Source organism: Bubalus kerabau, chromosome 16, assembly GCF_029407905.1.
Source record: "Bubalus kerabau isolate K-KA32 ecotype Philippines breed swamp buffalo chromosome 16, PCC_UOA_SB_1v2, whole genome shotgun sequence".
In the NCBI taxonomy this organism is placed as follows: Eukaryota; Metazoa; Chordata; class Mammalia; order Artiodactyla; family Bovidae; genus Bubalus; species Bubalus kerabau.
The window spans coordinates 46,578,375-46,601,363 of NC_073639.1; the positions used below are offsets into that span (position 1 = coordinate 46,578,375).

A 22,989-nucleotide genomic window follows, 5' to 3' on the forward strand; every position below is an offset into this window, starting at 1 on the left:
AACCTCCATCCATAGATCTTAAGGCACGCTGATTACTAGATCTAATCCTTTGAATCTATTCCTCAACTCCACTGAATAATCATGAGATTTGATTTACATCATACATGAATGGCCTGGTGGTTTCCCCAACTTTCTGGAATTTAAGTTTGAATTTTGCAATATGGAGCTGATGATCTAAGCCACTGCCAATTCCAGGTCTTGTTTCTGCTGACTGTATAGAGCTTTTCCATCTTTGGCTGCAAAGAACATAATGAGTCTCATTTCAGTATTGACGATCTGGTGATGTCCATGTATCACGTTGTCTCTTGTGCTACTGGATTTATTTATTTCACTTCTATAAAATCTTTGTTGGCATTGCTTTGTATTTACCAGATTTTCAGATGTCCCCCCGATTAATGTGTGAATCAGTTCTTTAGAACTCAAACCTTATTTTAAATAACCCTTATTCATTCATTCATTTTGGTTCATTTTTTCACATTCTTTCTTCTGTTTTGCTTTTCCTTTCCTAAAGTTCTTGTTGTTATTGTTATTGTTCAGTTGCTAATTTGTGTCCAGCTCTTTGTGATCCTATGGACTGAAACATGACAGGCTCCCCTGTTCTTCACCATTTTCTGGAGTTTGCTCAAATTCATGTCCACTGAGTCGGTGATGCTATCTAAGCAGCTCATCTTCTGCCACCTCTTTTCCTTTTGCTTTCTATCTTGCCCAACCTCAGGATATTTTCCAGTGAGTTGGTTCTTCACATCAGGTGGCAAAAGTATTGGAGCTTCAGCTTCAGCACCAGCAGTTGTTACTATATTCTTAATTTAAAAACAGAAAATTCATTTTTGAGCCCTTGTAGCTTGGATTTTTTATAGGCATGTCAGATGCAACATGGTCATTTTTAAATTTTCTTTTATGGATAGCTGTTTCAGGTTCTGTTTTTCTGTTCACACTCTGTGTTGGGTTAAAGGGAAATCCTCACATCTGACCAGCATCATCCAGCTTGACTAGCACAGGAAATCCATGCTCTCGTGACACAGCAGTCCACTCAGTCAATCCCAAGTATTGCCAGAATTCACTGAGAAACTGCCTTATTCAGTGGATACAGGATTATGCCATGTTCTGAATATCAGAGAAAGGGGTTAGCCCAGTGTCAACAAATATATAATTCTGTACTTTCAACCCCAAAACAAAACTAACCGCTTCCTAGACTGTGAGTCTCAGTAGCACAAGCTGAAACCACAGCTGATCGGAGCATCTAAAACCACAGTTCTGTTGGCACTGCTCTGTAATTATTTCCATATATTCTGCATAAAATCATCAGAATTCGGAAAGTATTTCCACATCAGTGAATAGGAAAGACATTTAGAAAGATAAATCATTTTAAAGTAACCATTTGTGAAACAGTGGGGAAAAATAATGGCATCGTATTCATTGCATGAATATTCACGTGATTAGACTTAACTGTATGCCTTTAAAGCTGATTTATCTGAAATTACAGTGCTTATATTCAGAATTTCAGGTTCCTTATGAAGCTCACCCATACTTTTAGCCAAATACCCTTTTTTGAAGCTAATTGGTTAGAAAATGATTAAAATTAGAAGTTTAATTTCAGTATTTTTTCACATTGAATAAGAGATAACATTGGATTTACAGTGATGACTTAATGTTAGCCAAATGCCCAGTTTAGTTAAGGACTTGGCTGGCTGAGTTTCTGATAATTAATGTATGTCTTTTTATAAAAAAAATTTTTATCAGATTGTCTTCAGAAATTTCTGCAATAGATTAGCATTGATTCTTGCTGAATCATAGTCAAGTTCTTAAAGGTTCTCAGCAGAAACATTCTGGAAGTTCAGAGCTCCTTGAAGGACCCAGTGATTTTCTCTGGACCTGCAAGTTTCTTCCCTGAGCTCACGGTTTCTTTGTATCCTTCTGTCCTCAGTTTTTGCTCTGGACTGGTCTCTGCCCCTGTCACCCCAGCATTTGCCTGCTTTGACTCCTTATGTGTAGGTCTCCTTCTCTGAGACATTTGGCAAATGCACCTGACTTAAGAATGTTCTAGAAATACCCAACCACAAAATCACACCCCCCCACTCTAAGTGGAGTCCAGGAGGAAACTCTGCTGTCATTCTGACTGATCATGCTTTTTATTTTATTTTATTTTGTTTTTAGATTTGATTGAAGTATGGTTGATTTATAATTTTGTGTTAATTTCTGCTATACAGCAAAATGATTCAGTTATGTATATATATATATATGTGTGTGTGTATATATATATATATACACATTCTTTTTAGTATTCTTTTCCATTATGATTCATCACAGAATATTGAATATTCTGTGCTGTACAGTTGGACCTTGGTGTTTATCCATTCTATATATAATAGTTTGCATCTGCTAATCCCAAACTTCCACTCCATCCCTCCCCTGCCTCTCCTCCCCCTTGGCAACCACAAACCTGTTTTCTATGTCTATGAGTCTGTTTCTCTTTGGGTGACTCAGTGGTAAAGGTTCTGCCTGCAGTGCAGGAGATGCAGAAGATGCGGGTTCGATTCCTGGGTCGGGATGATCCCCTGGAGGAGGAAGTGGCAACCCACTCCAGTATTCTTGCCAGGATAAATCCCATGGACAGAGGAGCCAGGCGAGCTACAGTTCATGAGGTCGCAAAGAGTGGGACACAACTGAGCACACACCCTCTGTTTCATTTGTGTCATATTTTAGATTCCACAGGTAAGTGTTATTGCATGGTGTTTGTCTTTCTCTTCCTAACTTACTTGTCTTAGTAGGATCATCTGTGCACTTATGTGAGTTTCACATCTTCTATTGGGCTTGCACAGTCATTCTACAACCTCTTTGCCTGCCCTTCCTCCCACTCTCCACAACTCTAGTGGATGATACCTTCTGTCTCATCAAACCTTGAGCATCTTTTTTCCCATCCTAACTCACAGATGATGTTTTTGCTTACTGTTTCATAAGGACAATACCAGCAATCACAAGCTCTCATCCTGCTCTTTACCCACCTAGCCCAGAACACCTGACCTGCCTGCCTGCCTCCTTCCTATTTCCTTTGTCTGCATCTACTTAGGGGGCTCCAGCTCCCTGTCTCCCTCTCCTGCACTGTCTTAATTTTTTTTTTTTTTTACCTTTTATTGGCACATGTCCCTTAACATACAAATAGACTATTATTTCTCCTTCTCCTGATCCCACATTCTCATCCAACCGCTGCGCCTGCCCTCTGCTCTCCACTCAGAGACTCCGCACAACTGTCCTTTGTGTTTGCTCTCTCCAGTCTCTCTGATTTTATTCTCTCTAAACTCACGCTTGTGAAGCTTTGTGTCACCACCCCTCTCTACCAAAATCATGCCTGCAATGTCTCCAATGAATGCACACAGAGGTTCCTCGGAATCCTTCGGGACTGGTCCAGGACTGCCTTGGGTACCAAAATCTGAGGATGCTCAATTTGAGTTTGTATATAAAATGATGTAGTACATGTATGGCTAAGTCAGGTGTCTGATTCTCTGATCACACCCGTCATCAGTGTTGGACAGAGCTCACCCTGTATCTCCTCCTGCTGTACTGTTTCCACCTCTTCATAGATCATTACACTGTTTCCAGTTTCCTCCCACCTCAGTCCCCTTTACTGCTTCCTCCTTCTCTCTTGGACATGGAATTATGGGAGTATCGCTAGGGTCATTCCCATTTTTAATCAAGACCTCTTTATCCAGGCTTGGAAGTAATGGTGCTCATATCTCCCTCATCAACATTCATTCATCTTGCAAGCTCAGCCGGTTGCATGGCTTCTTTGGCTCAGAAATCTATCCAGCCCCTGTATCTAACCTGAGATCCTTTCTTGAATATCCAACTGCCTCCTCAGCCTTTCCATTTGAATGATTGGAGTTACCTCCTAAGTACTCTCCTGAAGTCTGCTTTCAGCACAGCAGTGAGCTAACTCTTTCTAAATATATTCAAATAATAACATGGTTCTGCTTGAAACTCTGCAATGGGCCCCCACCTGGGCTGCTAGAATTCAGTTCAGTCAGTTCAGTCACTCAGTCACATCCGACTCTTTGTCACATCATGGATTATAGCACGTCAGGCTTCCTTGTCCATCACCAATTTTCGGAGCTTGCTCAAACTCATGTCCATCGAGTCGGTGATGCCATCCAACCATCTCATCCTCTGTCATCACCTTCTCCTCCTGCCTTCAATTTTTACCAGCATCAGGGTCTTTTTTTTTAATCAGGTGGCCAAAGTATTTGAGCTTCAGCTTCAACATAAGTCCATCCAATGAATATTCAGGACTGATTTCCTTTAGGATTGACTGGTTTGATCTCCTTGCAGTCCAAGGGACTCTCAAGAGTCTTCTCCAACATTACAGTTCAAAAGCATCAATTATTTGGCACTCAGCTTTCTTTATAGTCCAGCTCTCACATCCATACATGACCACTGGAAAAACCATAGCTTTGACTAGACGGACCTTTGTTGGCAAAGTAATGTCTCTGCTTTTTAATATGCTGTCTAGGTTGGTCACAGCTTTTATTTGCCAGAATTAGCAAATAAAAATAATTGAATGACTGTGTATTATCTTATTTGAATAATTAAGATCCTATTGGTTGTGGATGTATCTACTTTTCTATACTGTAACAGTTTTAGTTTCAGCATTACCCCCTCAGTAGCCTTGTTGAAATCAGCTGAAAGAATGAGAATTTTTAAAGAAGGAGGTAGAGATGAAGGGAGTAAAGATGGTTCCAGAGCACAGGATACTTAGGGCAAAGGGTGGCAGTGTGGGGGGACAGGATAAGGACAAGACAGAAAACATGTGGGAAGATACCTAATCATGTGCCCTGATCTTTAATAAGCTCAATTGTCACTTGGCCTCTTCTGAGTATCCTAGAAAGTCTGGTATTTCTCCATGCAGAACATACTGTTTTTGTTTTGTTTTTTTATGATCCAGTGAATTGACTCTGGTTGGAAGAGTTTTGCCTTTTGTATACATGTGATTGTTGCCTTTTCTAAAATAACTTAAAAAAAATTTTTTTTTTCTATATTTTTGGCCTTGTCAAACTGCATACAGAATCCTAGTTCCCTGATCAGGGATCGAATATCCACCCCCAACACTGGAAGAGTGATGTATTAACCACTGAGCCACCCGGGAGAAGTCCCTGTTGACCTTTTCCAAATAACTCTCAGCCCTTCTCACTTGGCAGACATAGCTGTCCAGTAACCCAGTTACTTAAGGCCAGATGCTCCTGTTCAAGAAGGGAAATGCATCCAGAAGATGCCCGTCTTCTCAAAGTGATGACCAAAGGGGCTACTTTTAGAGGTTTATTAACCTTAAATTAGGGAACATAGAGGAAGTCTCAGGCTGGCTGTTTTCCAGTCTCAGACTGTTTGTGATGTCAGTTCTTTTTTGTTTTATGGCTTAGCTCACAGGAGCCGTCATAGCCCCATGCTGTCAGGGCTCATTTCTACATTGTGCTACCCACACTGAAAAATTAACAGTACAATAGATCACTGTATACACAAATGGTATAATCACATTTTTAACAATCTTCCCTTTATGAACATTTTTTTAACTTTTTTTATGAACATTTTTTATTTTGATTTTACTTCCTCTAATCATATTGCTGCAATCAGTATTCTTGAATTGTACCTCTGATTATTTCCTTAGGATAAACTTCTGAACATAAATTTATAAGATCTTAGAAAACAGGCATTTTTAAGGCTTGTGGAAAATATCATCCGACTGTCCTCCAGAGATGCTCTTATACTTTATTTCCATACAACTTATGGGAAGGGTATTCTCTGTCACTCTCTACCTACAGAGAATATGAATTCTTCTCTGTCTTCAAATTCCTTTTCTTCAGTAGGCCTCTTGTTTTCTGATTGGAAATACGCACGTGCTCTCAAGGCACTTAGTTTTTGAACAGTGCTGCAGTCCTTAGCCAGGGAACATTGGTTTGTCCATCAGGAGCTCAGTGGCTGTCTTCTCCATCACCCCTGCCAAGCACTTGCAGCATATAGTACAGTTTGCAGGGCAGTGTTAGTTTCATCTGCCCCATTTTCAAAGCCATGTCTCACTGACATCAATAGAAGGAAAAGATATTTCAGCTGTGTTTAGGAATAACAGTAGCAACTTTTCACAAAAATGTTCTCTTTTTTTCCCCACCTTGCATGATTTTTTTTGACAGAGTTCCATGTAATGCAGTTTCATCTTAGTGCAGTGACTGGTGTGAAAGAAAGAATGTGTAACTGCTTATACCTTTATTTTTTGAAAGTGTTGGGATGTGTGGACAGTCATGAAAGACTGTATCATTGGCTTCCCTGGTAGTTCAGTGGTAAAGAATCTGCCCACAGTGAGGGAAACACAGGTTTGATCCCTGGATTGGGAAGATTCCTTGGAGAAGGGAATGGCTACCCACTCCAGTATTCTTGCCTGGAGAATTCCATGGACAGAGGAGACTGTCAGGCTACAGTCCAAGGGATCGCAAAGAATCAGACATGACTGAGTGACTAACACTTTCACTTTCAGGTGTATCACAGAGTGATTAATAATGTAAAAGAAAAATGGCCTCATACTCCATAAAATAATTGTCCTTTGCATTTTCCTCCATAGCTGTCTTGTTATTTTATAGAAATTTGTTTTAATACACTGTCATATACTGTTGTTAAAATTTCAGTTACACAGTAGGTCTGATGAGTGAAATTTTGCATTTTTCATGGGTTTCCTGTTTGTTTCATTTCATAGCAAGACTTTTTAGACGAGCAATTTGAATTCAGAAAACTGAAACTAGAGATGTTAGTTATGAACATTACTATACTTTTTTCAAGTTTTTCAGCATAGAGTTATTCATAGTCATGAACATACCCAGACTTGCATTTACTGAACTTGTTGCTCTAAATGCCCATTTCTCCCCTAAAACAGCTGCTTAATATAAAGAAGTTTGAACAAGGATGTTCCCTGTGGGTTAGGGCAGGCTCTGATGTGCCCTGTCAGTGTTGTAAGGATATTGAGCCTGGTGTCAATGAACATGGACTAAATAGCTAAATCACTCACTCCATGCAACACAAAACAGCATGAATCAGGAACTAGACTTTTAAAAGTAATTGATGTTGAGTAAAACTGACAAAATAGGGATAACAAAATGTACAATTAAAAATGTATTTGATAATTCTTTAAGTCTGTACAATAGCTCAATTGTTTATTAGAATGTTCAATTATACTCTTTTACTCAATTCTCAATTCTTTCAATGCCAGCAAATTTGGAAAATTCAGCAGTGGCCACAGGACTGGAAAAGGTCAGTTTTCATTCCAATCCCAAAGAAAGGCAATGCCAAAAAATGCTCAAACTACCACACAATTGCACTCATCTCACACACTAGTAAAGTAATGCTCAAAATTCTCCAAGGTAGGCTTCAGCAATATGTGAAATGTGAACTTCCAGATGTTCAAGCTGGTTTTAGAAAAGGCAGAGCAATCAGAGATCAAATTGCCAACATCTGCTGGATCATGGAAACAGCAAGAGAGTTCCAGAAAAACATCTATTTCTGTTTTATTGACTAAGCCAAAGCCTTTGACTGTGTGGATCACAATAAACTATGGAAAATTCTGAAAGAGATGGGAATACCAGACCACCTGATCTGCCTCTTGAGAAATCTGTATGCAGGTCAGGAAGCAACAGTTAGAACTGGACATGGAACAACAGACTAGTTCCAAATAGGAAAAGGAGTCCATCAAGCCAGTATATTGTCACCCTGCTTATTTAACTTATATGCAGAGTACATCATGAGAAACGCTGGACGGGAAGAAACACAAGCTGGAATCAAGATTGACGGGAGAAATATCAATAACCTCAGATATGCAGATGACACCACCCTTATGGCAGAAAGTGAAGAGGAACTAAAAAGCCTCTTGATGAAAGTGAAAGAGGAGAGTGAAAAAGTTGGCTTAAAACTCAACATTCAGAAAACTAAGATCATGGCATCTGGTCCCATCACTTCATGGGAAATAGATGGGGAAACAGTGAAAACAATGTCAGACTTTATTTTTCTGGGCTCCAAAATCACTGCAGATGGTGACTGCAGCCATGAAATTAAAAGACGCTTACTCCTTGGAAGGAAAGTTATGACCAACCTAGATAGCATATTGAAAAGCAGAGACATTACTTTGTCAACAAAGGTCCGTCTAGTCAAAGCTATGATTTTTCCAGTGGTCATGTATGGATGTGAGAGTTGGACTGTGAAGGAAGCTGAGTGCCGAAGAATTGATGCTTTTTAAGTGTGGTGTTGGAGAAGACTCTTGAGAGTCCCTTGGACTGCAAGGAGATCCAACCAGTCCATTCTGAAGAAGATGAGCCCTGGGATTTCTTTGGAAGGAATGATACTAAAGCTGAAACTCCAGTACTTTGACCACCTCGTGCGAAGGGTTGACTCATTGCAAAAGACTCTGATGCTGGGAGGGATTGGGGGCAGGAGGAGAAGGGGATGATGGAGGATGAGATGGCTGGATGGCATCACTGACTCAATGGATGTGAGTCTGAGTGAACTCCGGGAGTTGGTGATGGACAGGGAGGCCTGGCGTGCTGCGATTCATGGGGTCGCAAAGAGCTGGACACGACTGAGTGACTGAACTGAACTGAACTAAACTGAACTCAATTCTTTTACAATTTTGTAATAAAAGTAGTATCATCCAGGCCTTAAACAGTGATCCCTACAGACACTCACATAAATGACATAGTCACTGTGTAATCTATGGAAATGCTCCATTTTCTTGGGCTAGTGGGAATGGCTCTCCTGCTTTGAAGCAGAGACCATGGTTTACACCATCTGCCCTCTGAGGGAGGGCTAGGAAGGGGTGCCTTTCCCCTGATAGAAGGAAGGATGGCAGGAGTGTGAGTGGCAGATTTCAAGAAGCATAAGAACTATACAAAAGTTATGATATCAGTACAGACCTCTCCCATTGGGTTCCACTGGTTATCTATAGCATCTTTCAAAACAGGCCATTTTTTTAAAAAATGTAATGTTTAAAAGAAGGTATATGTTTCAGAAAAAGTAAAATTTAAATAGTATTTTAACTATACTCTCTTTACCCTTTGTGGTAAAATTGTATAAATTCAGTCAACAAAGGGAAAGGCAAAAACAGGCAGGCCAGCTAGAAGACTGTTAAAGGTGGTGACTTGGATGTTAGGGTGGTAGCCATGGAAGTGGTGAAAAGTGGTCAGATCCTCTTTGGGGTGGTTGGTCCTGAGACCAACTTTGTGTCGGAAGCAATGCTCCAACACAAGCTGGATGTACTACCTACCACTCGACTCAGATTCCTCGGGTAAGAGTTCAGTCCCACAAGACTGCCTCCCTCCCCACCTCAGAAACTGTCACCTGGGCTTCTGACCAACCAGCTACAGTTGGGAGGTTCCAACAGCTTCCTCCATTTTGGAAAGCAATAGTGAGTTCAGATGTCACCAGTCCTCTGACTTAACTGCCCAGAGATCAGAGGTCCCCATGACCCTCTCCTCAGATTCCATTAATTTGTTATAACGGCTCACAGAACTCAGAGAAATATTTTGCTTACTAGATGATCAGTTTATTATAAAAGGATAAAACTCAGGAAAAGCCAGATAGAAAGAAGCTCAGGGTGAGGTATGAGGAAATGCCTCTGGGCTTCCATGCCCTGAGCTCACCTCTCTCCCAAAATGTCCACATGTTCACCAACCCAGAGCTATCTGAACCCCACCCTTTGGGGTTTTCATGGAGGCTTCATTTCATAGTCATGATTGATCAAACCATTGGCCATTGACAGTACATTCACCCTCCTGCTTCTCTCCCTTCCCTGAAGGTGGGGGGAGGTGGGGAGGAGGGGAGGACAAAGGGGAAGGGAGGTGACAAGAGACTCAAACCCCTAGTCACCTGGTTGGTTCTCCTGGCAATCAACCCCTCTTAGGTGCTGCCAAGAGTCACCTCATTAACATAGCAAAAGACACACTTACTGCTCTCAGAAATTGCAAGGGTTTTAGGAACTCTGCAGAAACAGAACGAATACCAAACCTGTATTTCTAACTGTAAATCATGTTATCAGAGATACTAACCCTTGTCTGACAGTAGAGCCGAGATAAGGTGGGAAGCAGGATGCAGGCAAAGGAGAGGAGCAGAGGACAACTCCACACGATTGTCCATTTTTCCATGGTAGCCACAGGTGCAGGCTACAAATAGGAAGGTGCTGTTAGCATGTAAGTCACAGGGAACGTGCAAAGCTCCATGAGGTCACACAAGGAAGGAATACAGGTAGAAATTAGGTGAGGTCCAAGCCTGGAGGTGGGTGACTAGGAGCGCCCAGCCAGGAGCACAACTCAGGAGACTCATCTCTCCAGGTGAGAAGGATGGATGGAGCCAGGTGTCAAGATGGACTCAGAAAATGTGCTGCAGGGGTGGGGGTGACGTTGTTGGCCCTCATACTTTCAGTTCAGTTCAGTCACTCAGTTGTGTCCAACTCTTTGCCACCACGTGGACTGCTGCATGCCAGATTTCCCTGTCCATCACTAACTCCCGAAGCGTGCTCAAACTCATGTCCATTGAGTCGGTGATGACATCCAACTATCTCATCCTCTGTCGTCCCCTTCTCCTCCTGCCTTCAATCTTTCACAGCTTCAGGGTCTTTTCCAAGAGTCAGTTTTTAGCGTCAGGTAACCAAAGTATTGTAGTTTCAGCTTCAGCATCAGTGCTTCCAATGAATATTCAGGAGTGATTTCCTTTAGGATTGACTGATTGGATCTCCTTGCAGTCCAAGAGACTCGCAAGAGTCTTCTCCAACACCACAGTTCTCATACTTTACATCCTTGCTAATTACCTCCATTAGATGATCTCATTTTCCCCTCAAAGTGGGACTTCTTATTACTGTCCCCAGTCTAAGCTACTTGCTCACACTTTTTATATTTTCAAGTAATTAAAAAAAATTTTTATTGGAATATATTTGCTTTACAGTGTTGTGTTAATCTCTATTGTACAGGAATCAACTGTATGTATATATACAACCCCTCCCTCCTGAACCTCCCTTCCCTACTTCTCACCCTTCTAGGTCATCACAGAGCACTGAGTTGAGTTCCCTGTGCTATATATAGCAGTTTCCCACTAGCTGTCTGTTTTCCACATGGTTGTCAAGCTATTTTAAAATAAATTACTCTGGACTAATTTTTTTGCCCCAAGTATGATCTTCCACCAATATTTGAATGAGGTTGAGGGTCTTATCTGACTATTCAGTTTATTGAACAGATGATAGAAAATATCCACTAATATAGATGCCATTTCTCAGCTAGGTCCCCACAAAACATTCTGCAAGTTACCCTTAATGACTGTTAAATATTACATTGAATAAATATTGAATTGCAAGGAAAATTTCTGTAAGAAAGAGCCTTAAGGATTCTCATTTGAGTTGCACAAGGGTTGCATGGAAGGAGTGTTTTTCTTTTAACAGTTCTTAGCTTGCCTCCTTTTTCATCCAAAGTTCCTTTCTGTTAGTTCTTTCTTGAGAACGGAAACAAGCAAATCCACAAGTATTCACTATAATAAGATTAGGGGGAAACTCCCATGGTACTTTATTGTCAGACACTAGTAGCTGCTAGATGTTGTTTCAGCTTCTTAGGGCCTGTCACATTTTTTGATTCAGAGGAATCATTTTTAAGATCGCAGAGGAGGGAGGAGGGTTCAGGATGGGGAACACATGTATACCTGTGGCGGATTCATTTTGATATTTGGCAAAACTAATACAGTTATGTAAAGTTTAAAAATAAAATAAAATTAAAAAAAAAAAGATCGCAGTAGGAAAAAAAAAAAAAAAAAAAACCCTTCATTTTGGCTTCCCACAGATGCCATTGTGGAAATGCTATTTAACTTCCTATGGATCCTAGCTTTCAGTCTAGATTGTTACTGTTAATCCACAGTTTTACCTCAGGAGTGGAAACCAGTTCTGATTCCCCAGCCTGCAGTCAGCTGTCTTGGAAGGCCTGGTTTCTGGGAGACCTTCCACCCTGAGGTGCTGGCATGAGGTGGAAACTCTTTAAGTGGGGTGACTATAAACCAGGAACTTTAGGTCAGAAGGAGTGGGGATAATGGTGTTGTGATTGCAAGTCTAGTCAGGTGGTGGTTTTTTTGCACTGATTGGAACATGGGGCCAGTAACAGTCTCATCCACTAATTTAGTAAGAAACTGCTTCTAACATAAACATTCGTCTTTTTTTTTTTTACCTTTTCAACAAAGCCAGCCATCTCTTTTTCCATATTTGGGCCCAGGCAGAACAGGGCTGCAACTCAGGGTTTGCCTGAAACCAGGAAGGCAAGATTTGAGCCTCGAAATGACAGCTTTTAAGTGCTGGAGGATAAACATGATTCTCTTTTCAGCCTGGATGGTCGCTGGGATTGGCTGTGTAGACAAACGAAGGTTTATTCCATGGCCAAGCTCTCTGAGTAAGAGCCGCTCAGTGTTACAACTCAACGTGAATGCAACTGGCCACTTTCCCGAGGATTTATCACTTAAATATATAATCTGCATCACTCACCCAGTATTAAAACATCTGTTCTTGAGTATGAATGCAAACATCTGATTTTCTTTGCTAGCTTAAAACTAATTTAAAAACCTAACCCAGATAACTTTGGGGATGGATTCAGATATGAGCACGAGGAAGAAGCGTGTTTAAGTGAATTGTTCCATAGCATTCTTGTGTCTTTACAGCACCTCCTGTCAGTCATTCCTGGCAGAAATTTTTGTCTGCAGGCACTGTCTGTTTCTTAAGCTCTTTGAAAGGCAGCCCTGTGCTCAATATATCAGCTTGACATGATGTAACTGAGATTGGATGATGTAACACAAGGCTGCAAAAGGCTGAGTGCTTTTTCCTTTTCCCTTACCTGGATGATCATGTTTTTGTTCTTTTGTGTTTTAATTACTACAACAATAAAACCTAAACTGCATTCCTAATACTCCTGTCAGGTATGATTGAAGTGAAGGCTCCTTATCAGTTTGAAATGTCCTGTATGCCTGGCTAGAAAAACTGCAGCATAAATCTTTGCAGGTCTTAAATGTTTGCAGCAGTTGCTATGCTACTCAAGGTAAACATTGGTGTGTGTGTGTTTGTCCAAGGAAGGTTCATTGTCAATGTTATATTTTTAAGATGGCGCTCGCCAGAGAAATCCTAATAAAAAGACAAGCTCTGTTTTTTTTTTTGAGATAAGTGTTTATTGTAGAATTACAAGCAGTTCAGATAGTACTATTCCAAATAGGAAGTCAGCTTTTCTTTTTCTGAAAAAAGAGATGATAATTAATGCAAAAGATATCTAAGGTAGCCATCAAAATACAAAACCACCAATATGCTGATTTTTAAATGAACCTGTAGAAGTCAACAGAGGAACTAACTTGCTGTCTTGAGCTTATAACACCCATCCACATGGGCCTTACCTCATCCAAACACATGGGCTATCTGTTATGTTTCAATAATGAAAGTAGAAATATATTTGTTTTTCATTTCTTTCCTACTAGGTTCCCTTTTTATGGTCCACACTCACCAGGACTTGTTTGAACATTGTTGAGTTGCTTATGTGATTCTTGATAGCAAATTCTCAGTTTGGCTTTGTTTTGGCAAAGGGAAAAAGTCTCTGCTGTGAAACAGAATACTTGGCATGTAAACGTTAAGCTTCCCAAGAGCGAGAATTCTGGTCTGTTTTGCTCACAGTGCCCACGTGATGAGCTTTTTAATAAATGTTTGTTAAATGACTTAATGGACATGGTATAACATTAACCTCTGCTTGCTGCTGTAATCAATATTAAGTCGGGAATTCCATGACAGTGTGTTTTAGTCTGCCAGGGCTGCTGTTACAAAGTACCACAGGCTGGGTGGCTTAAACTTCAAATTCATTTTCTCACGGTTCTGGAAGCTGGAAGTTGGAGATCAAGGTGTCAGCAAGATTGGTTTCTTACGAGGCCTCTTTCCTTGGCTAGTAGACAGGCACCTTCTCCCAGTGCCTTCAAGTGGGCTTTCCTTTGTGCATGTCTATGTGTCCAAATGTCTTGTTCTGTGAAGGACTTCTTCCTACAAATTTCTTCTTCTTTCAAACCCAGAACCCAGAATTGCTAGATCAAATGGCAGTTCAATTTTTCATTTTTTGCTAACCCATGAGCTAAACAAATTTACATACCCACTAACAGTTCACAAGAATATTTTGGAAATGACACAGAAAGCACAACAACAAAAGCAAAAATCAAACAAGTAGGACTTTAACTAAAAACAAAGCTTCTGTACATCAAAAGTGAAGTGAAGTCGTTCAGTCGTGTCCGACTCTTTGCGACCCCATGGAATGTAGCCTACCAGGTTCCTCCATCCATGGGATTTTCCAGGCAAGAATACTGGAGTGGGTTGCCATTAAGGCACTAAAAATCAAAAGGCAACCTGTGAAATGGGATAAAACATGTGCATACCAGACATTGGATAAGGTGTTGATATACAAAATGTGTAGAGAACTCATGAAACTCCATAACCAATGAAATAATACAAAAATCCAACTTTAAGATGGGCAGAGAAGTTTAATAGAAATTTTTCCAAAGAAGACAGACAAATGGCCAACAGTACATGAAAAGATGCTGAACATCACTCACCATTTGGGAAGTGCATACCAAAGCCACAGTGAACTATTACCTCACACCTGTTAGGACGGTCATCGTCAAGAAGACAAGAGAGGGAGTGTTGGCAAAAGTGGGGGAAATACGGACTCTCCTGTATCCTGCAATGACATAAAATTGTTAATTTAAAGGCAGAAAAGAAACTTAAAGGCACTGGGTGTAGCAGCCCTGCTTTACAGAGGGGAAAACTGAGGCTCTCATGGGTTACAGTGTTTGTGGAAATTCCCTCTCCTGACGTAGTAGCTCCAGGGGTACACCAGAGGCTCCCTAACTCCTCATCAGGCTCTTTGCTCACATCATGTCATGACTCAGACTGACCTTCTTTGAGGACCTGAGAAGACTTCATCTTGTGTAGGATCATGACACATGATCCTGACATTCTAGAAATGGTTGGACAGGACAATTCATTGCACAGAGATTTCAGATCTCTTTTCTCCTCTTTCACTATCTGTCTTTGCAAAGTTCTGTGCCCAAAAAGGTTTAGGCTAGGATTAAGTTCTGCATTGGGAAAGACTGAAGGCAAATGGAGAAGGAGGCAGCAGTGGATGAGATGGTTAGATAGCATCACCGACTCAATGAACATGAATTTGAGCAAACTCCAGGAGATAGTGGAGGACAGGGGAGCCTGGCATGCTATAGTCTATGAAGTCCCAAAGAGTGGGACACGACTTAGCGACTGAACAACAATAATAGGATTAGGTTTTCTACCACGTTATTGCTGCAGAGCTGCAGTTAATAGCAGAAAAGCCCTTTTCTGGCTTATTGAAGTAGGGATATTGATTTAGCTAGTACATTACGGAAACCAGGAAACTCTGCTTGCTATTTCTGGCCATTGTCATCCACTGGGTAGTCTCAGCACGATCCATAGCCTAGAAGTAGGTGTCTGTTTCCATAGTGACTAAAGGAACTATTCAAGCCACTCTGCTCAATCATGTCTTTTTTTAATTTTGTTTTTAATTGGAAGATAATTACTTTACAATATTGTGATGGCTTCTGCTATACATCAGCATGATTCAACCATAGGTATACATATGTCCCCTCTCTCTTAAGCCTCCCATACACCTACCTCCCCACCCCACTCCTCTAGGTGTTTTTATACAGCAGAGGTATTGTTAGAATTTGCTAGGCACTTAAAATGGGAGAAAGGCACTGAGCTTGTCTGGAAAGTGGAGTTTTTGGTTCAAGGAGAAATGAAAGATTAAAAACAGTAGAAGATATCTTTCCCTCTAACTTCTTTTCTTCTTCTGCTCCCCCTTTTCTCTGAAAATCCCTTTGGACTACTTAGAAAAGCAGAACCTCAAAAGTGAACAATCTGAATGTTCCTTGAACCAGTGGGTGGGTGACAGTCATGAGAAAGCCCTTAAAAAAGAAAAGCACCACTTCCTCTCTTCTGTCCGGGGGATTGAATGTTTGAATCCAAGGGGAAGTAAGTTATTTCTCCCCCCGCCTTTTTTTTTTTCTTTAGATGGGGACTTCCCCGTGTGCCTACATGTATGCGTGTGTGTGTGGTTATCTTTTTTAAGCATTATCTTATTTTAATTTATATCTTTAAAAGTGTGGACACAGCACAAGTAGCTGCATGCAGTAACAGTTGTCAGGTGGTTTGGTTCCCTTGGTCACTTGAGGGGATTGATATTCAGATACCTCACTGAACTCAGGATGTGCATATTCTGTTTGTCCAACATTACAGAACTATTTTGTTTTTCTTTAACTGTATAGCTACTTTAAACTTTATCTCAGCAGGACTGATTTTAGTTGGGACTTTTCATTGTTCTTGAAGGAATTCACTACATTTCCAACAGACTTGGAAGCAAAATAAATCAACTCCAGAGCATAAATAATTCTATATCCTGCCTAAAATATACATCCATAACCTGACACTTTAATGAATAATATATTGATACATTTTGTGTCGGCTTTCTATACATTTATTCTCTGTATGTAGATTGATGGAATTGATTTGTATCATCATAGTCATGAGTCATAACTCAGTTATTCTTTGAGTAATACACATTTTGGCTGATAGTTTGAAATATTTCAAAAACATGGCATCAACTTTTTCACATTATAAACTACATCAATATTAACCAAATTGGTTAACCTAGTAATGAACACTTTTATTAGGTAATTGTTTATTTATATATAAATCACAGTTCAGTTCAGTTCAGTTGTTCAGTCATGTCTGACTCTTTGCGACCCCATAAATCACAATAGTACTCTGTCAAAGCAATTTTTCATTTCTTAGGCAATTAAAAACTTCTGGTAGTAAAGAGAAATATATTAAATTTGTTTTTTACTCTTACAAGTTGGTTATAATAATGGAAAACATCATAGTGCTAATAGTTTAGCCAGAATTTTGACATTCTTGAAAGTAGATCTTTAAAATAAGAATGAAATCAGTGTTGACCAAAACTGCCACATTCATTTCTACTGATCAGCCTTTATAAACCCCCTACCACCACCACCACAGGCAAGAGGAGCTCTGGACCCACGAAGCTACGAGTCCCAACAGAGGCTTGTCTGCCCCAGAGAACGAATGTCCTTTTTTCTGAGTGACAGTGGAGCTTCTGCTTTTCAACCCCGGTGCCCATAGCATAGTCCAGAGAGGGGGTCTTTTCCAGATTAACACAATTGCTGTATTTAGGGCCTCCATGGCTCTGTTACTGGAGGAGTTTTCATGGATGAGTTGGGTTTCAAGGCAGGCTGTTATAAATGGTCAAGATTTATTGTGCAGATCACAAGACAGAGTTGTGCTCATGGGAGCAGAGCAACAGCGTTAGCAAGGGTACAGGTCAAGGTCAGGAATACGACATGTGCAGCAGTCAGTAAGGAGACTAGATTGATTGGGACAAAATGTGCTTGTCTTTGATGAGTGGAGGATTAGATGGGAAAGGTGAGTGAGGGTCAGGTGGTGAAGCTCCTGAGTACAGGGTAAGGAATTTGGATGTTATCCTCCAGATGAGAAATCACTCTAGGCATTTGTCCAGATTCATCCCGTGATCGGCGATAGCTTATTTTAGGTAGATTAATCCAGGGTTATGCAGCATAGGATAAAAGGAATAAGGGAAGATTGAAGACAAGGAGACAGATTTACAGGCTCCTAAATATAGTCCGTGGTTTTCAGCTTCTGCCTGAGACCTGAGTAATGAAGATGAAAAGGAAGAGCTGATATGATAGTGTTTTTTTTAATTACAGCAAATGTTATCATTTTTACCTGATCTCCAGAAAGAATCCATACTTATTATAGAAAATGCTTAAAATACACAGTTATAAGGAAGAAAATGAAAATCACCTGTTCTCATTAAAACTATATATGAATACTCTTGACATTTTAGGCATTTTTAATTTTTTGTTTTGTTTTGTTTCAAAGTATGTGGGTTGAAATCATGGTAAAATAATGCTAAGTTAAAAGAGCTTGGATTACTTATCATTTACTATGTTTTAGACATTTATTTCTTAGTAAAAAATTCTAGAGGACTGCATTTTTATTGCAGTATGCTTGATTTACAGTGTTATGTCAGTTTCTAGTATAAAGTGAATTATATATATATGTATATGTATACCACACATACATGTATATATCGATAGATAGTCTTTTCTGTTATGGTTTATTGCAGGATATTGAGTATAGTTTCCTGTGCTATATAGTAGTAGGTCCTTATTATTTATCTAGTTTATATATAATAACATGTATCTATTAATCCTAAACTAATTTATCCTTCATCCTCTTTGGTAACTGTAAGTTTGTTTTCTATGTCTGTAAGTCTATTTCTGTTTTGTAAATAAGTTCATTTGTATCAATTTTTAGATTTCATGTATGAATTATATCATATGGCGTTTGTCTTTCTCTGTCTGACTTATTTCACTTAGTATGACAACCTCTAGGTCCATCCATGTTGCTGCGGAGAACAGTATTTTGTTCTTTTCATGGCTGAGTAACATTCCACTGTATACATGTACCACATCTTCTTTATCCATTCATCTGTCAATGGACACTTAGATCTTACTAGAGAACCTCATTTTTAGTGTCTGTCCCACTATTTCAGATTATGAGTGCAACGTTATTAGCTATTCCACTATCGTAAGTCTAGATTGTTACCAACTTTTTGTTATTATGGATTTTACTGTAATACATCAGTCAATGTAAATGCTTTATTTCATACTATTCGTCTTCCTTCCTCTGTAAGTAAATAAATAAACTTTAAAGGTGAGGTGGAGCATTTGTTCCTGTATTTATTTTGTCTATTTTTATTTCAGTTCTGGTCTACCACACCTCACCCTTAGCCCACTTTAAAAACTGGGGAAGGAGATATTACTTTTGAACTTTTCCTGAAATCATTGCCTTATTTTGATGCTTGTCATTTAAAATGGTGTATTTTAATCCATGGTTCTATACCTGAGCATTTTAGGTTGTTTTGATTTGCTCCTTTTCAGCACTGATGAATTGATATTCCTGCATACATACTTCATGTGCACAAATAAAAGGCTATAACCTTGAAACTGAATTGTAGGGACATGGGATGTATCCATCTTCAACTCTAGTATCCTGTGCACATCAGTTACATCAACTGCAGTGGTACCAATTAATACTCACTTCTGCAGGCAGACCAGAGAGATTTCAATTCACTCACATCCTTGGCAATCCTTTCTTTTAAATGCTCACCAATCTCCTGTAAGTGAAATAGTATCTCTTTTGTGTATATGATGTCTAGTGGCCATTCAAACTTCTTGTCTGGAATGTGCCCATTTTCTATTGAGTTTGTTTTATTTCTCTATCCTGTGGCAGGTATGTGGTTTGCCAAGGTATTCTCCCAGTGTCTGTATTTTAACTCTGCTTACTTAAAAATTTTAGGCAAATTTATCAAAGTTCTCTTTTATGGTTTGGATGTTTCCTATCTTGATTAACAAGTTCTTCTCCAATGTCAAAGGTGTTTCACTTACAATTTATTCATATTCTTCATGGATCAATCACTTTATATTTAAGTTTTAATTCCTCTGACAATCATTAATAAACCCGCCAGGTGATTTCCCAGAATGAGGAAGATGAAAAGTGGAAAACAAAGGAAAAAAATGATAAACTCTTTTAAGGCTTCCATTGTTAAGTCCATGACTGGACCACAGAGGCATCATCTGTTTTGTGTAACAGCAGGTACCCACACCCACCATGGTTTGTGTTAACAAAAGTGGATGTCTTCCCCATTGAAAATCTTCCACAGAAACTCCGTCCAAGTTCATCTACATGAAGTCTTTGCAAAGTATCAATTATTACTGGTCATTAAGGTTGAATAAAATTTCACTTCCCCGTGTTTTCAGCCATAGTCTCACTACCTAACCCCATGCCTGAGTCCAGAAGGCATGTGTTGTCATTTTTTGCAGCAGAGTCCACCTGACACTGGCTTCCTTTTGCTTTCAGCAGCTCACAGAAACTGTGAGTCCGTCCTCGCTGCCCGCCTCAGCCTTGCCACTGGACCTCCTGAATAACGCTGTCACTGCCTTCAGCACCTTGGAAGACCTCATTCGGTATCTTGAACCAGACAGATGGCAGTTAGACTTAGAAGATCTCTACAGGCCCACTTCTTTGCAACTGCTGGGCAAGAATTTCGTGTTTGGAAGAAAATCCAGAGGTAAGCTCTCTCTTCAGGTTAGAACCTCATCTAATTTTCTTAGCAGCTCATGTTTCGGATTCTTCTGCCATACCGTCTAAAGAGTAGAGTTTAAAATTCTTCCTTGATAAAGTTAAATGCTGCATTTTCTTAATATTTGAGCATATTTACATATTAAATGAAAATGCACATAAAAGGAGGCTCTTCTGACTGGGTATGGGAGATTTAAAGAGATGCTTTTGCTGAAAATGCCTGTTATTTCTTTAATTCAAAAATATCATGTTGATGAAGTCCTCTGTTACATTTCACAGGAATTGTTGCTTATTCAAACAATATTTGGTGTATATTAAATTACAGATTCAGCAGAAATTATCATAGCTGCTGAGCCATGTTTGAGGCTAGAAAAGGGGAAAGCTCTATTAAAATCTTTGTCTAGCATGTCTCCTGAATCAGAATTATATCCATTTCCATTTCCTAAGCCTAGAAACTTTTCTAAATACTATGAAAAATAACCATGGCTCCCCAGAAAACAGACCTAGTAGTTTCCAAGATAGGAATCACTTTAAGAAAATAATGCTCTAAAGGAACTCACACCATGATGATTCTTTCTCTGTATAAATATGTTTGAAATGATCACTTTTGACTATATGAGCGTATCTCCTTCCAAGAGTGAAAGTGTTGATAATTAAACTTAATTCCGCATGGTCAAGAAATTGGAAATAATGGTAACAGAATTTGCTGTAAGGTCCGCTAACTTTCCTAGTAACATTAACATTGGAAAGCATCCCTGTCAGACACAAATGAAAATGCAACTGGCTAATTATAATACCCTCAGAAAATCTGTTTCAGTCTGTCAGATACTTTAAAATCTACCTAGGGTCTTTTACAAATGGAAGAACAGTCTGTAGAATGTCTATAGAAAGCAGAATATTTAGTTAATTTGAGCAACTCACAGAGGCAGATTACATCAGATGTGTTCTTCAGAAAGAAACCCTATTCCCACCCTTTTCTCCTTAGGCTGCAGCCCTTCTGATCAGAACCTTCCATCTCAGCAAATCCTGTTGAGACTTGCCCAGCATGGTATTCTGCTGGGCCAGCAGCCCCGGTTTCCTCTCAGCAATATTGGAAATCTTGTCCAGAGGCAGCAAAATCTTGTCCAGATCCCGAAAGCTGTTACATATTTACAAGATGTGATCTTGATGAATAACTCACCAACCGCACTTCCCTTCCCTCCTGCTCAGGAACGGGAAGATGGAGATTTGTGAGGCTGGCTGCAACACCCCTGAATACAGCCTTTGTTAGCAAATTTGGAGTAGATTATCGAGTGGATCTGTAAGAAGCAGAGGGAGTCAGCTGGGTTCTGAGCTCAGATTGAGTTTTTTGACAGCTGTTCTTGGGATGGGAACCTGCACATCTCTCCTCCAGCCATGCCCATGTGCCTGTATCTCTCTGTGTGGTGCTCAGTGAAGATTTGGCCAGAGGCTAGGGTGTATTTAAAAGACCCAGCATTGAACCACATCTTTCAAATATTCATTTAACACTTTCCAAATTGAAGCCCTTTGCAGTTTGCCAAATCTATTAACTTTTTAAGCATACGGTAAGTGTGAGAAAAGCAGTGTATATTTTTGGAACTTTACATAAACTAAAATGCAGGTGTGGGATAACATCTATGTAGACAAAACCAACTCCCCTCCCCAGAGTCTTTCTACAAAGGAACGAGGAGTAAAACGTTTAAAAGCTTCTAATTAGACATCGAAAGAGATTTTCCATAGAATAAACATATCACAGTGTTACCACATTCATCTTAGAAAGACCACCCTCAGATTGCAATACAGTCATAGAATTTCCCTGGGCTGAATGTCTTAAAAGAATGAACACTGACAAAGTAAAATGTGATCATGGTTGGGTTTTTTTTTTTTTTTTCCTTAACCAGTGTTCTCCTTTTTAGTAAAACTTGCAATATTTATGAATCTGAACAAGAAAATAGGTATTAGAAAAACAGTGTTCATTGACGACAAGCTTCACATCTTCATTCTTTAGAAAGACAAACTAATGCATGCATCGTCTTAGTAGTCACAAAAAGAAAATAAAGCATCTGAAGGCTAAGTTTACTTTACAAATATTTTGTAGAGGGAAACTTCATAATAGTAAAGTTATACAAAAGTGTGTGTTGATGCATGATCTTTCTCTGTTTTTCTTCCTTTTTTTTTTTTTTTTTTTTTTTTTGCTTAGGTGTCCTACACCATATTTGATGAATTCGTGACACCAATTATAGTCACATGACTTATTTTAATGAAGCTTAGATGAGTTTGAAGTCCTAGCAGTAGGAATCATAAATTTCAAATAACATATGCTAAATTTAAAGTCCTTCTTCAGCCCAGAGTAGACTGCATTCATGTCTTTCCGTTTCTTTATTTTCCTTTTCTTCCTCCAATTCAGTGTATTCATTCATATCTTCCTACTACAGAAAAGAAAAACTCATTTTTTTTAAGTCAGGCTTAACTAGTACTTAAAAAGGGCTTTTGACTTTTGTGTCAAACATGATAGATGAGTGGAAGCTAAGTTGAAAGTCTGTTTAAATTTTCACATTGTAGCAGGTATCATAACTTGGTTCACTTGGGAAATCCATCTAACCTTTTATTGTGGTTAAGTAAACATTTTAAAGGGAACATATACAGTCTCATTTTCTAGTTGCATGAAATGGTATGTTTAAAACTCTTTGAGGCAGATGAATATCCTTTGAAAGCTA

At 39.4% G+C, this 22,989-nt stretch overlaps 1 protein-coding gene across 2 annotated transcripts in view; it reads left to right on the top strand.

The window, feature by feature from the left end:
• The window catches only part of PDGFC (platelet derived growth factor C), a 260,208-nt gene that overhangs the window by 224,009 nt on the left and 13,210 nt on the right, over window positions 1-22,989 (top strand). Inside the window, exon 4 of one of the 2 annotated variants that reach the window (XM_055549534.1) lies at window positions 20,051-20,261. In XM_055549534.1, the coding sequence (XP_055405509.1) occupies window positions 20,051-20,261 (211 nt within the window). The remainder of the gene's footprint in view (window positions 1-20,050; window positions 20,262-22,989) is intronic. The other variant, XM_055549535.1, reaches the window with a different exon arrangement.